Below are 15545 nucleotides of genomic sequence, written 5' to 3' on the forward strand. Positions count from 1 at the left end.
AACACATATAAATAGGTCATAAAAAGATCATTTTACCTCAACCAATTCAGAACTATTACCATATGTAAGACTATTAACAACTAGATTTGTAATTGCTAGCAATAACGGAAGGCACCCCTTCCCCCTATTACCAGGTGAGCGACAGCCATTTTGACAATTCCAAAGTCAAAGAGAGCATCTACAGATGTCTAGTAACATTTTTGCAAAGTTTCATTAAGTTTGAACATTTTGAATTTTTGATATTTTTGCTGTTTCCATGGTTACGGCGGCCATTTTGAAAATTCTAACTTCAAAATCCAACTCTGCCTATGCCAGTTACCATTCCTGTAAAGTTTCATCCAGTTTGCGGAAAATTCTTATTTTTGAAATTTTTGACCTTTTTGCATTGTTTCCATGGTAACAAGACCTATTTTGGAAATTCCAACTCCAATGTTGCTCATCATTACTGTGAAGTTTCATGAAGTTTTGAGCATTTTGAGAATTTTGAAAATTTTGGTGTAGTTTCCATGGCAACATAGTAGTTCCAATGATCGTTAAAATCATCCAACACCTGTATATAGTGGGCACCTACATTGTTTTAAAATATGATGATTCTGAGTTGAAGCATATCCAAACAGTTCACCAAAAACCAAAAGCTCATTTTTTTCACAATTGTGCCGTTTCCATGGTAACGGCAGCCATATTAAACTATTCCATGCCATAATTAAAAAGGGGAAAGGATATTAAAAATCAAATAAGTAACGAATAGGTAACGAATAGGGAATAGGGAATAGGTAACGAATAGGGAATAGGGAATAGGTAACGAATAGGCAACGAATAGGGAATAGGGAATAGGTAACGAATAGGTAACGAATAGGGAATAGGGAATAGGTAACGAATAGGGAATAGGGAATAGGTAACGAATAGGCAACGAATAGGGAATAGGGAATAGGTAACGAATAGGGAATAGGGAAAAGGTAACCAACTTGACGCCCATAATACAAGAAACGATACCTGTGTGAAATGTCTAGATCGTAATCTACAATTATTTTTTTTTCAAACTGCAGAAAAAGCACTGACAGTACTAAGACAGTATGTTTTGACATTTACCTTATAACACACTATAACACGGAGCATATTTGTTATTCATTTATTATTTTGTACACAAATTAGGCAGTTGCTTTTCTAGTTGGAATGTTTTTACATTTTTCATTTTAGAGGCTTTTTATAGTGAACTATGCGGTATGGACTTTTCTCATTGTTGAAGAAGGCCGTACGGTGACCTTTAGTTGTCAATTTCTGTGTCATTTTAATCTCTTGTGAAGAACTGAAAATCTTTCTCATTGGGCATCATACCGAGAATTTTTTATTTTTTTTATTGACAGTACTAGGACGGTCGATCATTGTTTGCATTTACCCAATAGCACGATTAAAAAGGAGCATCTAACAAAAAAAATGCAAGTCTGTCATAATTGTTTTTCGTTAATTGCTGTATTATAAATAATCCAGATGGGTTTCTCGTGCATTTGAATTGATTCACATTCTATAAATATCCTGGTCCTTTGAAAGCTCACTACATGTATACGGCCTGAGTGTTGCTCATTGTTAAAGGCTGTAAGATGATGTTAAATTGTTCATATTGTCAGCTTTAGTGAGTTGCATTTTTGTCAATCAAACAAAATCTCCATATATCTATCTGGGACCAAATACTGTGGTTAGTAAGATTACGAAATTTGTCGACTTTAAAATAATGAAGTGTAACTTCTGATAAGATGTAATCCATACCCTTTTATTTCTTCTAACTAAAACAACAAGAATTGGTTAATTATGCAAAGGGTGTATAGAAACGGTATGCTGGCAAATTACCAGTAAATCTGCGTGTGTAATTGTATTAAATGTAAGGCATTGTATTCGGATTTTTTAAAACTTTAAATTCTTCAAAAATAATTTTTTATTTAAGATCAAGGACAATACTTATACTTCTAAGAAATTAATTGACAAAATTCCACGAAATTAATCGTACTAGTTACGTAGGATGTTTAAAGGGAACTGTTCTTCAAATTATCCTTATAAGACCACGCAGATTTGTTTGCCTCACCTTTCTCTCCCAAGCACAATTAAGCTAAAATATGAAAAGGGGGGATTAAAGACACAACATAAATCAACAGAAAGACATTTATAGAAGTCTAACAGTTTACAAAAGACTATTGTAATTCGGGATATATTTATATTAGTTATTTCTTTAATTTTTTACTTTAAAAACAGTTCATACAAAGACCTTGACAACGTTATCAATTTAGTGTTATCGCTCGGGAGAGAATCACCTGTGTGATTGCATTGCTTGCTTTTTGTCATTGGGATGATGTGTAACGATTCCCAACTAGCCCATACACTATATACTAGTAAATGGTCATTTATTGCTGCATCTATGTCGAGAACAAAGCATTTAAGAGTACATTCATGGTTTAGTAACTCGGAGTCATAACACTGATTCAGAGTAGGGCGACAGTTCTTCTTGAAATGTGTTAAAGCGGGATCAACAAAAAGGCAATTACTGATACTGTAACGGCAACAAAACAAGAGCAAGTACTAATATAGAACATATCCCAGCATGATTATGCAGAACTATACTAAACATACAGCTTCACAAGTTCAACTCACTATTTGTATAATTTCTCATTTATACGATACTCAAAAGCAAATACTAGTACTAGTTATTGCGATTTCACAAAAATATAGAATATATTCCAGCAAGGCTATGAACACGAATAACAGCTGAAATAACCAGTTATAGATCCCTAAGTATACACTGTTTTATGACTGACTTTATATCTTATTTCGCCATGTCCCTTGTTTGTGGTGAACCTATTTATACTTACTAAGTGATATAACTAAAAATAGAAAACGGGTGATGCATGCAAATCTTGCTGCAAGGTACAAATACTCAGTAAGCCTGTCCACGCAATTGTCTCGCTCCATTTTCAGTTACGATTAGCTCCTTCTGCAATGTTTGCCCGTTATAAACTTATCTTTTAAAGTTACATCGGACAGGATGTCCACCCGACATTTTACAGTAATACGTTGTCCTCTTATCTACTTTACAGATCTTTACAGACATATAATTCAATATACAGAATATTTTGGCAATTTACATTAATTTTTCTATCATGATACGTGTAATAATAAGTTTAACTGATAGATTGCTTTAGTAAAAACAATATATATAAAATAGAATTAAAAGTACTTACATGTATAGTGTAGATCCTTATATGATTCTATGAAAGCCAACATCCAGGAGTTGACAAAATTTTCTATTCCGACCACGTGTTTTCAATAACCCGAGGGTGTGCTTGATTGGTCAGATAACCAATTGTTGATATGCAAAGAATCTGTCTGATGTACATAATATTCCCCAACTATTGCGGTGTTTGATTTTATCTGACATGTCAACTTTCCGTTAATTGAAGATGTCCGACAAATTAAAAATGGATACTATAACCCGAGGTCACTTTAATATTACACTTGTAAATGTCAAACTGATAGCGGAAACTACACAAACAAGATGAGGCTGTTCTGTCAAACAAAGTGGTTGTTGACAAGTTAGTAACAAAATTATAAATTATACATTTAGTAAGTGTATACAGAGTAATAGTTTACAGTTTTGTTTTGAACTTGTCAACAACAACTTTGTTTGACAAATCAGCCACATCTTGTTTGTGTAGTTTTCGTTCAGAGTATTATCGTACTAGCATAACCGCTGTTAAACACCAACTTTTTTTTTACAAGAATATATTGCATATCAACGAATTTCAGCTTACGGCTAACTTGTTGGTATATATGCAGTCAGCATTTACTTTTAGCTTTCAAAAATTATATTATTGTTATAAACATATTATACTGATCGAATTTACTCAACAATTACCGCGCCTAAATTATATATGTTCGTTGTATACTTGATGCTCTTTCAGATAAAAAAAAACAAATCAAAACAAAACGGGCAGAATCAATTTACCTCATAATTAAGACCAATGTTTTCAACCATTTGGCCGATGGGCAAGTGCACCTAAAAAAACACTATAAACTTTACAACTTTTTAACTTCAGTTGTAATAAGAATAAGAATAAGAATATGTAATGGTTCATGTTTATACGAATACATTTGTTAGTGTTTTATAGAGTATATTATCAGTCTTTATTTCGACTGATAATTTTGGTCGCTTGCTAAACGCTGCAGTATCAGAAGTTTAAAACGATTAAAAAAATATACGAAACACACGTAACAAAATAGTCATCCTTTCCCCCTCTGTAGACTTTATGTAAATAAATTCATTGTTTTTATTAAAAAATCAAAAATAATTTCTTGCACTGTTTTTTAAACTCAAATTATCATTATTAATCTGAAGGTAACTGTCATGTCATCTTTAAATATAACGATTCTTGACTTTATGATAAAATCTTACCTTTGATACACCAAACAATCCCAAAGATCTGTTAGAATACATACACTCTTGGTATATTTGCAGTAGAAAAACAAATATTTGTCTTCTCCACCCTTTACACTCCAAATTGAATTCCAAACTTAAAGACATATTAGAGAATATATGTCCAAAAGAATGTCCAAAGTAAATACAAATATCTTCTTGGAGGAAAGGATAAAAAAAAACACTCCCGGATTCAAACTGACTATGCGGAGTCGGCTTTGCTCATTGTTGAAGGCCGTACGGTGATCTTTAGTTGTTAAATTTTGTGTCATTTGGTCTCATGTGGAGAGTTGTCTCGTTGACAATCATACTACAACTCCTTTTTTATATGATATGATCAAGATTCTGATTTTTTTAATTGACGAGATATTTGTTGTGTATTTAACAACAAGACTGCACACTCTGAAATGTCTCGCCTTCTTTACTAATCATTGATATTATGTTGTTCGTCCTAAATATAAAGCTTTATAACAACTGTCACATAAACTAAACATTGAGGTCAAGGTCAGATGCACTATGCCAGGCAGGTATGTACAGCTAACAATTCTTCCATACAACAAATACAGTTGACCTATTGCTTATAGTTTTAAGAAAAACAGACCAACACACAAAAAATTAACACTGAGCAAATTCCAATGACCCGTGAAAAAATGAGGTCAAGGCCAAATAAAACCTGCGCAACTGACAAATAGATCATAAGATATTTCCATACACCAAATATAGTTGACCTATTGCATATAGTATTAGAAAAAAAGACCAAAACTCAAAAACTTAACTTTGACCAATGAACCATGAAAATGAGGTCAAGGTCAGATGACACCTGCCAGCTAGAAGTATACACCTTACAATCATTCCGTACACCAAATATAGTAGACCAATTGCATACAGAATAAGAAAAACAGACCAAAACACGAAAACTGAACTATAACCACTGAACCATGAAAATGAGTTCAAGGTCAGATGACACCTGCTAGCTAGACATGTACACCTTACAATCATTCCATACACCAAATATAGTAGACCTCAGCTATCGCATACATTATAAGAAAAACAGACCAAAAACTAAACTATAACCACTGAACAATGAAAATGAGGTCAAGGTCAGATGACACCTACCAGTTGGACATGCACACCTTACAGTCCTTCCATACACCAAATATACTAGACCTATTGCTTATAGAAACCGAGATAAGTCTTGATCACCAAAACTTAACCTTGTTCACTGATCCATGAAATGATGTCGAGGTCAAGTGAAAACTGTCTGACGGGCATGAGGACCTTGCAAGGTACGCACATACCAAATATAGTTATCTTATTATTTATAATAAGAGAGAATTTAACATTACAAAAAATCTTAACTTTTTTTCAAGTAGTCACTGAACCATGAAAATGAGGTCAAGGACATTGGACATGTGACTGACGGAAACTTCGTAACATGAGACATCCATATACAGAGTATGAAGCATCCAGGTCTTCCACCTTCTAAAATTTAAAGCTTTTAAGAAGTTAGCTAACGCCGCCGCCGCCGACGACTCACTATCCCTATGTCGAGCTGTTGACTGGCAAGTGATTAATTACATCGAGGCCCTAATTGTGTTTAGAAAATATATATCTAAGAAAATTTTCACAGAATAATACCGGACCAGGTCACACTAGAAACGATAAATTCTCTTGAAAAACACGATCCCAGCTGGACACTATACCTACTGTGATTGTTTACTTATAAGTACATTAAAAAAATAAGACACTAACTGTATTTTATATAACAACTTTGAAACTGAAAACATAATCCATGTTATCATCATTCAAATTAAAGAGATGTAGAATGTATTTGACGGTTAAAGTGAATACATTTCCGGTATTATTCTGTGAAAACAAAAAATAATGGTGACCGTCACCATTATTTTTTGTTCAGTGAATATGACAAAAAGGTAAACAAACATACTTCTTTTCTGGTTTGACAATAACTTACACTGTAAGCTACTATTTGTGATAAAAATATAAAAATCATCAAATCTACAATGTTTTTGGTCTAATACGGCTTAACAAGTTTTCAGTCATTCCGAAAAATAGAATGAAGCTATTTCGTATTCATACAAATATGCAAGTGTCACAGTCTCACAGGACATATATATTGAAAAACTAAATATCCTAAGATATACAGACACTTCATATAAAAATGCTTGTTATTGCATTAAGGATATTTTCATAATAAATCTAAATTCAAATGTTCGTGTTTTTAGGAGATCCGATTTGGCTTTTTTTTTAGTGCGGTCAGCCAGGTTTTACCGAGTGAACAAATACTTACGATATCATATATATCACGGTTAGTGCATTTACGTTTAAAAGACAATGATATTTGCTGTATGAGACAACACGTGTGCATTTCATTATAATAACCATCGTTCATTTGTATACCGTATAGCGGGTTATTTTCGCGGGTGTACAATTTTGCGATTTTCATTGAATAAAGTATACGAAATATTTTGGCAGTTATCAATTTTGCGGATTCATAACTTTTATCAATTATACCTTTGCATGTGCACTTTTGAATTGGCGGAATTTTAATTATGAGATTTTGTTCCGAGTGTTTCCGCGAAAATAAGCGAAAATTTACACCCTGCGAAAATACGGGTATCTGTACGGGTATATTATTATTTGCCATATCTCAAAAATAACATGGACAATATGGAATATAGATAATGCTGTCATAGTTACAAACTAGACAAGTTCATTTTGAGCCCAACAATGCCTTCTTTCTTATTCACTTTTTCTTTTAAAAAAATTGCACCATTTGTTAAAAAAATCAGTGTACGTTGTATATGTTGCCCTCGAAGAAGAAAAAAAACGGACAATGTAAAGCTCTTATTTATATGTAAGCTACATGGAAATTGTGCTCAAAATTTTGTAAAGTATTCAGACTAAATTAATAGTCATGATATAACTACCAAACACGCGAAAAGGTATATAAATCAATCTGATCGCACCTAATACCACTCAAAAAGTGTGCTGATTCACTGGAAAAAAATACAACTTCAGTTGGACACTATACATACCGTGATGATCAGTGTATTTCGTTAACCTGATTGTATATTCTTCACTTGTCACAAAAAAAGGCCATTACATCTGTACAATAAATTATATCAAACAAGATTTATATACAATGTTCTTTTGTTTAGAGACTATAGGACAGTATAGGATAGGAACGTCAGAGTTTCAGAACGGGTTCTGTGTTCGGATAATGAAGGAGCTGATTATTTTGATTGTTGCTTTTCAAATAGTTCACTTTATAGCAGGTAAGACAATAAATGAGATTGTCTGATTTTACTTTGAGAAAGGACAAAAATCTTATATATATATATATATATACTAGTATATGAATAACATGTCACGTACACAAAATAGAGAAGAAGACACAACACTTACGGAGCACCTGAGATCCCCGTTTTGGTGGTTTTCCGGGGAAGTCTTTAGTTTTCTATATGTGTTTTGTGTACTATTATTTGTCTGTTTGTCTTTTATTTTTAGCCATGGCGTTGTCAGTTTATTTTCTATCTATGAGTTTGACTGTCCCTCTGGTATCTTTCGCCCCTCTTTTATACGTTAATTTTTTATATATTTTTTTCTCTTTCATTTGCCCTTTTCGAAAGCAACCCTCAGTTGTGCCCACAAAACTTGCAAAATTGGTAACTGTTCAACATGTCATTGTCCTCAAATTTATTCCAATATTTGATACTGAATGTAAGAAAACAACCAAAAGTTACTTTTAGCAGTCGAAAGAGAGATTGGTTTCTGTATTATTTATTTGCCAGCCATCTGATCTTTGAGTCATCTGAGATAACAGTACGTCGGTGCTTTTTAAATATTACTCGGATATGCAATCTGTAGTGATGCTTTCATCCAATGTCAGCTTCTATAGTATTTTAAAAAATCTATTAGTTTTACTGAACAATTAAGCGAAATATTTTGATGTTCCTATTGATTTTCTGATTCAGATGCTTTTCATTTTATGGAAATAAAATTCCACGTGGATATGACATTCTGGTACTTGGTCAAGTAAGAGCAACCGAAAATAGTAAAAACAAACCTACAGTCGGTGCGATTTGGGGGGGGGGGAGTTTTTTATGTTATAAGATATATGTATGTTAGGATGTTATCTATACACGACAAAATCATCGGAAAACATGTTCTTACCCAAAAGTACCGACTTATATAAATAAGGCCGTTAGTTTTCTCGTTTGAATTGTTTTACATTGCAATCTAATTAAAATTAAATTTAGTACCAGTACTCTCTGGTGTACTCCAAGGCACAGTCCTTGGTCCATTACTGTTCCTGGACTACATAAACGACATGCCAGAAACAGCATCTACATCAGAGACCAAATTGTTCGCGGATGACAGCCTACTCTTTCGTACCATCACCAACCAAGCTGACAGTGAACTGCTTCAAAAGGACTTAACAGCATTGGAAGACTGGGAAAACAAATGGCAGATGAGTTTTAATGCCAAAAAATGCCTTGTCATCAGAATATCCCCCAAAAATAGACCAGTGATACAAACATCGTACCAGCTACACGGTCATACTCTAGACACAGAGGAAGCAAGTAAATATCTTGGAGTAACCATCAGCAACAACCTAATAATGGGATAAACACATAGATAATACAGTAGGCAAAAGAAACAGAACATTGGGATTTATACGTAGAAACCTCAAAGGCTGTACAAAACCTGTAAAGGCAGCTGCGTATGTATCCATGGTAAGACCTGCAGTGGAATACGCAAGCACAATATGGGACCCAACCGCCCAAAATAAAATCAAGGCAATTGAACAGGTCCAGAAAAGAGCTGCACGATTTGTGAATAACAACAACACAGACCGAACACCTGGCTGTGTCACAAATATGGTTAAAAATCTTAAATGGGAAAGTCTAAAAGAACGGAGGAAAACAAATAGATTATGCATGCTATTTAAGATCCAGCATGATCTTATAGATATAGACCGTCACCAATATTTGACACCGAATGATAACCGGACCAGAGGTAAAAACCGCTTCTTCCAAGAAAGTACAGACACTTACGGCCAATCTTTCTTCCCGAGGACAATCAGGGACTGGAACAACCTACCAACAACAGTTACAGCGACCAACACCGTTGAGGGATTCAGAGCTGCCCTGAAGGCATGCTCTGAAAGGAAGTAGGAAAACCCAGTTGTAAATAATTTTAATTGTATATTTTTGCGAACGTTTTAAATGTATTTGTAAATAGCCAAGAGAAAGCTTTCTGTGTTGCCCGACACTGCGTAAAGTTTTCGCGCGGAACCATGAACATTCAGTATTGAATCCGGTTCCTTACCTGGAAGAAGAAGAAGAAGAAATCCTTTAATTGCTCCTGTTCTGATATGTCGCGCATCAGATCCATCAGATCCTTGATGCGCGACATATCAGAACAGGAGCAATTAACGGATTTAATTTTAATTAGATTGTTTGCATTGTCATTTCGGGGCCTTTTATAGCTGACTATGCGGTATGGGCTTTGCTCATTGTTGACCCATAGTTGTTAATTTCTGTGTCATTTTGGTCTCTTGTGGACGGTTGTCTCATTGTCAATCATACCACATCTTCTTTTTTATAATTAGTTAAGCTTGTAGTTGTCTTTCGTTTGGTTTCACTGCGTTGTCTGTTTTTCTTTGGAACATCTATGATTTTTTTCTCTCCAAATCTATAAATTTTTAAAATAGACATACATCCTACCGAATATTTGAAATTTTTATTGGAAAAATGGATCAGTTTATTAGATTTTATTGTTGTAGATAACAAAATGACATGTTGTAAAAACAGTCAAGAGGTATCAGTCATTCATGTGTTTGGTGCAGCCGAGTGTTGTAACATCTTTTAACGGCGTAGGATAAAACTGAAAAATGAGCTTTATATCTTTTTATTCATGTCTACCCGTCAAGAAAAAGGATAACTGTCCATTACTTCAGGTATATCCAAAAAAAATCAATGCCTATTTATACTAGCAATATCAACGAAAAATCATACAAGGGTTAAAACAGTATTTTTAGTTATTAGAAAAGTGGATCCGTAAAGGATATGGGGTTCACAAGTCCTACTCTATTTAGACTATTCGAAAAACAAGTAAAATTATCATAATATAACGTTTGTCTCCTATCAAATCCCCTTAATCACAATTCACTGCATGCCCCCTCTCTGAAAGCTCCTGGGTCCACTTCTGATTATGCTAGCCGAACCAAAAAAAAACAACAACTAAGTTGTGAGTGACCTCTTCCGATAGAACAATTTAAATAGTTAGCTTAATCAATGGCTAATATCAACAGTAAAGGATATATGAAATTAATATGTCACTATGATGCATTAGTTGGATCATGGCACAACTATAAGGCAATGGATGAGGTCTTGACTTTAAAATTTGATTTATTGCACTAATTCAAGATTAAAAAAAGAAAAATGTTGAAACAAAGACAGCAACCTATTCAGTTAACACAAGGAGTAAAGCATTCTAGTCTATTAAACATTCAAGTCTCGTATTGGGGGGGGGGGGGGGGGGGGGGGAGATGTCTGCTTCACTGTTATCTACAAAAGCACTATGGCTATGGAATTGTTTTGGAAAAAAAAGTTTGTTTCCAGTTTTTGGAGAAAAAAATCATTTGTTTTTTACCCTGAGAACAAAAGTTGTTTGTTTCACCCTCAGCTGCCACTATATGTAATGCTAAAATTGAAAGAAAAAAAATGATTTCGACTTGTCGCCAAAAAAATAGATTGTTCTCCGCCGAAGGCGAAAAAAAGTTTGTCCGGAAAAAAATCTATAGCTGTATACAATGATTGGTTGGATTTGTTTTCAAGGAATTTTCCCCATTTTGTGATTATCTTCTAGGCTGTAACTTATCTAAAGAGTCCATTTGGTGATCATCTTCTAGGCTGTAGCTTATCCAAAGAGCCCATTTGGTGATCATCTTCTAGGCTGTAGCTTATCCAAAGAGCCCATTTGGTGATCATCTTCTAGGCTGTAGCTTATCCAAAGAGCCCATTTGGTGATCATCTTCTAGGCTGTAGCTTATCCAAAGAGCCCATTTGGTGATCATCTTCTAGGCTGTAGCTTATCCAAAGAGCCCATTTGGTGATCATCTTCTAGGCTGTAGCTTATCCAAAGAGCCCATTTGGTGATCATCTTCTAGGCTGTAGCTTATCCAAAGAGCCCATTTGGTGATCATCTTCTAGGCTGTAGCTTATCCAAAGAGCCCATTTGGTGATTATCTTCTAGGCTGTAGCTTATCCAAAGAGCCCATTTGGTGATTATCTTCTAGGCTGTAGCTTATCCAAAGAGCCCATTTGGTGATTATCTTCTAGGCTGTAGCTTATCCAAAGAGTGCTTTATAATGTTACTTCTTGTAACAATCATGTGCTAGTTGAAGTACTTAGCACTTTTAGCAGGTGCCTATTTAATTCAATAATAAGATTAATTATAATTAGCCAGTCTTCGATAAAGAAGTGCTTCTTGCAATAATGTATTCTTATGTGTGTCATTTCGAGGCCTTAAAAGCCGAGTATATGGTTCGAGCTTTGCTCCTTGGTGAAGTCCGTCAGTGACATCAGGGGCGGATCCAGCCATTTTAAAAAGGGGGTTCCTAACACAGGATAAAGGGTGGGGGCGGGGTATCCCCATTTAAATGCATTGTCCAAAAAAAGGGGGTTCCAACCCCCAGAACCCGGGCCCTGCCTCCCCCTGGATCCACCACTTGACATATAGTTCCTAACCATAAATAAAGGAATTTAAATCTCGTCATTTGGTGGACAGTTGTCTCATTTACAATCATAACAAATCTCCAAATTTTATATTCTTGAATAAATAAGTATGAAATATCTTAGGGCTTGTGATAAAATAATAAAAATTAAGAATAAACCACATAATAGGATTCGTTAATGAAATATTTCTACCGGATCCATCATCATCACCAATTATTACTTTACAAGTCGTACATGTATAATACACGTAACAAGGAAATGCAACCCGGTAATGACCTTTAAATATCACACAAATCGTCTTTAATAAATGTGTGTACATGTTTTATGATTAAACAGTATGTTTAATAAATCTTTCTTAAAAACACCTTGCAGATTGATTAATTGGTATTTGCTTGCGACATGTCCTATGACACTGAAATATTTCATGCATGTTCTCGACGGACGAGAACAAGTGAACTCAATCTAAATAAATGAATAAAATTCCGATCCATATTTACTCGCCTGCTCTAGTTGCGGATCCAGGGGGGGGGATTCCGGGGGTTGGACCCCCCTTTTTTTGCCGATCAATGCATTTGAATGGGAGCATATAGTTGGAACCCCCCTTTACTCTGGGTTGGGAACCCCCCTTTTTAAAATGGCTGGATCCGCGCCTGCTGCTCGTATATATGAGTATATCGAAATCAGGGAACTATAGGTTAATTAGATTTCAAGATAACTATTATTAGAATTATTCTAAGTGGTTTGATATAAAAATAATCTAATGACTGTTAATTAAGTCTGTATGAAAGATAATTAATTTATTACGTAATTTGCTGAAGATTAATTTCCCCCTTTTGTCATTTCAGTAGCCGAGAGCCAGAAGTTACCGAGGCACTATGAAGAAACACTTCTTAGTAAAATTAAGCACAGTGTAAGTCCAGGGGAAATAACTTTTATTGAAAAATTCAACACCTTGAAGGACTTTTATCCAGATGGTGGGATACATCACGTCCTTCATGTCCTACGGAAACGTAACGCAGCCCAAGCTATGATGGACGTGGATGGTACTGGGTCGGTGTCCCGTCGTCGTAAAACGAAGAAACGACGACGACGACGAAAACAAAAGGATGCATTAATTGAAACCGCTTTAGAACCACGTAACGAAATTTCCGAAAGGCCCGTAATGCGAGGAGGACGACGAAGAAGAACAAGACCAGACCCTTCAGATGGACTGTTGAGAACAAAAGAACTCCAGGCAAACTATATCAAAACAGACAATATGAGAGCAAATAGATTACAAGCTGACACGATAAAGGCTGATACGATAAAAGCTCAAGATGTTGTGGTGACTTCAAAGAGAAGAAAACCGAGATGGAGGCCAAGTTTTGGAGAATTAGTCGATCCAGGTATTGGAATAGAGCGAATCAATTCTCTAACAGATGTTCCTAATTTCGATCAAAACAATATGGACCTTTTAAACAAAAATGAGAATAGTCAGTTCGAGTCAAGATCAATATCACAGGAACCGTCGCTATTCGATTCGCAATTTCCTCAAAAACAAAGTATCGCCGATAATTCAAAACTATTCCAAGAACGAAGTATCGCCGATAATTCTCAACTATTTCAAGAACAAAGTATTGCCGATAATTCACAATTATTTGAACAACAGAATATCGCCGAGTTTTCTCCAGACCAGAGGACTAAAACTAAAAATAAACGCAGACTTAGCCAATCTAATACGCTGTCTTCTATTCAGCAGACAGAAGCATTACCCGAATTTAGCTCTTCTCATGTTTTGAATAAAATTCCTAAATTAAGTGAATTCATAGATGATAATTCTCCGTATGTACAGAAAAGAATTCATCCTAATTTTAAACAACAGGACACGTTTGTAAAAGAAGCACCGCCGCCGCTCACTTCGTCGGGCTACAATGAATTTACCAACACGGAGGCCCAAAATTTCGGAATAGGAGAAAACACTGACCAGACACTCGACAACACAGTCAAAACATATATGAGAGAATCTAAACGTACTGGTCCATGGTTTTTCTAATTTGACTGATGCGTTTTATAGTTACTGACTGAACACTTTTGCATTATAATTGGATTCAATAGCTTTCATCTAACGCAAATTATAGTTCTATGAGATATAAATATAGGTTTTCGAAAGCAATTTGACTTTGGCGAATATTCTAGTTTCATTTCACATTGCAAGAGTTATATTAACTTAAATTTAATGTAAGCTAGCTGCTAAAATCAATTAGCAACAAAAAAAAACTAACTTTTTCAAATGGCAATGTATGTGATACATCAAGATCTCTAAATTATAATATTAAACAATAATATGAGAGGTCTGTGTGATTTTTAGCTGTTGAGAAGTCAGCATTTGTAAAAAATAAAAAGAAAAAAAAAAGGGAATATTAACGAGAAAAATTTATAAATTGCCTTGATTGTCAGAATAATTTTGTTAATGTGTATTTTTACTATTTATTACGGGATATTTTTTCATTATTTTGTGTTCTTGTTATCTTTCTCATTGGAGTTATATATTTGAAATCTCACACAATGAATTTAACCCCGCTCTGTTCTGGGTCAGTGATTGATTGATTAAAATTGTTGGTGTTTTACGTCACTTTCAGCACATTTGACTTGTTCATGGCCGACAGTTTCTATTGATGGAGGTAGCAGGAGTGCCTGGAGATAACACACAATCTTCGGCAGGAAAACTGACAATTGAAACAAAGCACCAATATAGGAGTACTCGTAGTTTCGGAGAGCTACTTCAAAGTCATGCATTTCAACTAGCTAATAGATAGATTGTGTTCTCCCAGACTAAAGTATATACACATCCGACGGATTTAGAGTAAAGACGTCGTGAACAGTCTGAGTACCCAATGACCTTATATGTACAATGCAAAAATATAAACAAACAATTAGTGTATATATAAACTACCCCAGTGTCCAAAGTGACGGCGAAGGGGTAGAATTGAACACTAGGGAGCATGTTTACTCCAGGTACATATTTGTAGTGCCCACCAAAAGCCTGTTGTTAGTTGTCGTTGTTAGTTCCGTCTAAGTATTTTTTTTAAATGTTTAGTAAATCTAAGGCCAGCGATCTCCTCTTTTGAATTGTATCGAATTTTGTAATTCCAGGCCTTTTATAGTTTAACGCACAGGATTGTGTTAGACCATTGGTGAATACTTGCTTTTTCCTTTTGTTCTAAATGGATAGTTGTCTCGCTGGCAATAATCACAATATATCTCCTTACTTGTATTTCAAGACACAAAAAATATAAAGAAAATTGGCTACTGTAACGTTTGCCCTTAAGGGGCGTAATTTGTGC

General features: G+C 34.8%; 1 protein-coding gene and 1 long non-coding RNA gene across 2 annotated transcripts in view; one reads left to right on the forward strand and one right to left on the reverse strand.

Annotated features, from left to right (window-relative positions):
• Positions 1-3690, reverse strand: part of LOC143073223 (uncharacterized) — a 20927-nt gene extending 17237 nt beyond the window's left edge. Inside the window, exon 1 of the long non-coding RNA XR_012977433.1 lies at positions 3228-3690. This is a non-coding gene — a long non-coding RNA (uncharacterized LOC143073223). The remainder of the gene's footprint in view (positions 1-3227) is intronic.
• LOC143073222 (uncharacterized) lies at positions 3626-14712 on the forward strand. Its single transcript, XM_076248589.1, has 3 exons — positions 3626-3721; positions 7639-7755; positions 13068-14712. The coding sequence occupies exons 2-3, from the start codon at positions 7701-7703 to the stop codon at positions 14252-14254; spliced, it is 1242 nt and encodes a 413-aa protein (XP_076104704.1). The 5' UTR covers positions 3626-3721; positions 7639-7700; the 3' UTR covers positions 14255-14712.
• Positions 14713-15545: the final 833 nt, after the last annotated feature.

Source organism: Mytilus galloprovincialis, chromosome 4, assembly GCF_965363235.1.
Source record: "Mytilus galloprovincialis chromosome 4, xbMytGall1.hap1.1, whole genome shotgun sequence".
Taxonomy (NCBI): Eukaryota; Metazoa; Mollusca; class Bivalvia; order Mytilida; family Mytilidae; genus Mytilus; species Mytilus galloprovincialis.

Coding starts and splice junctions, on each gene's coding strand:
- LOC143073222 (XM_076248589.1), top strand. CDS start 7,701: ATGAAGGAGCTGATTATTTTGATTGTTGCTTTTCAAATAGTTCACTTT. Junction 7,756..13,067: donor AATAGTTCACTTTATAGCAG/GTAAGACAATAA, acceptor TTGTCATTTCAG/TAGCCGAGAGCCAGAAGTTA.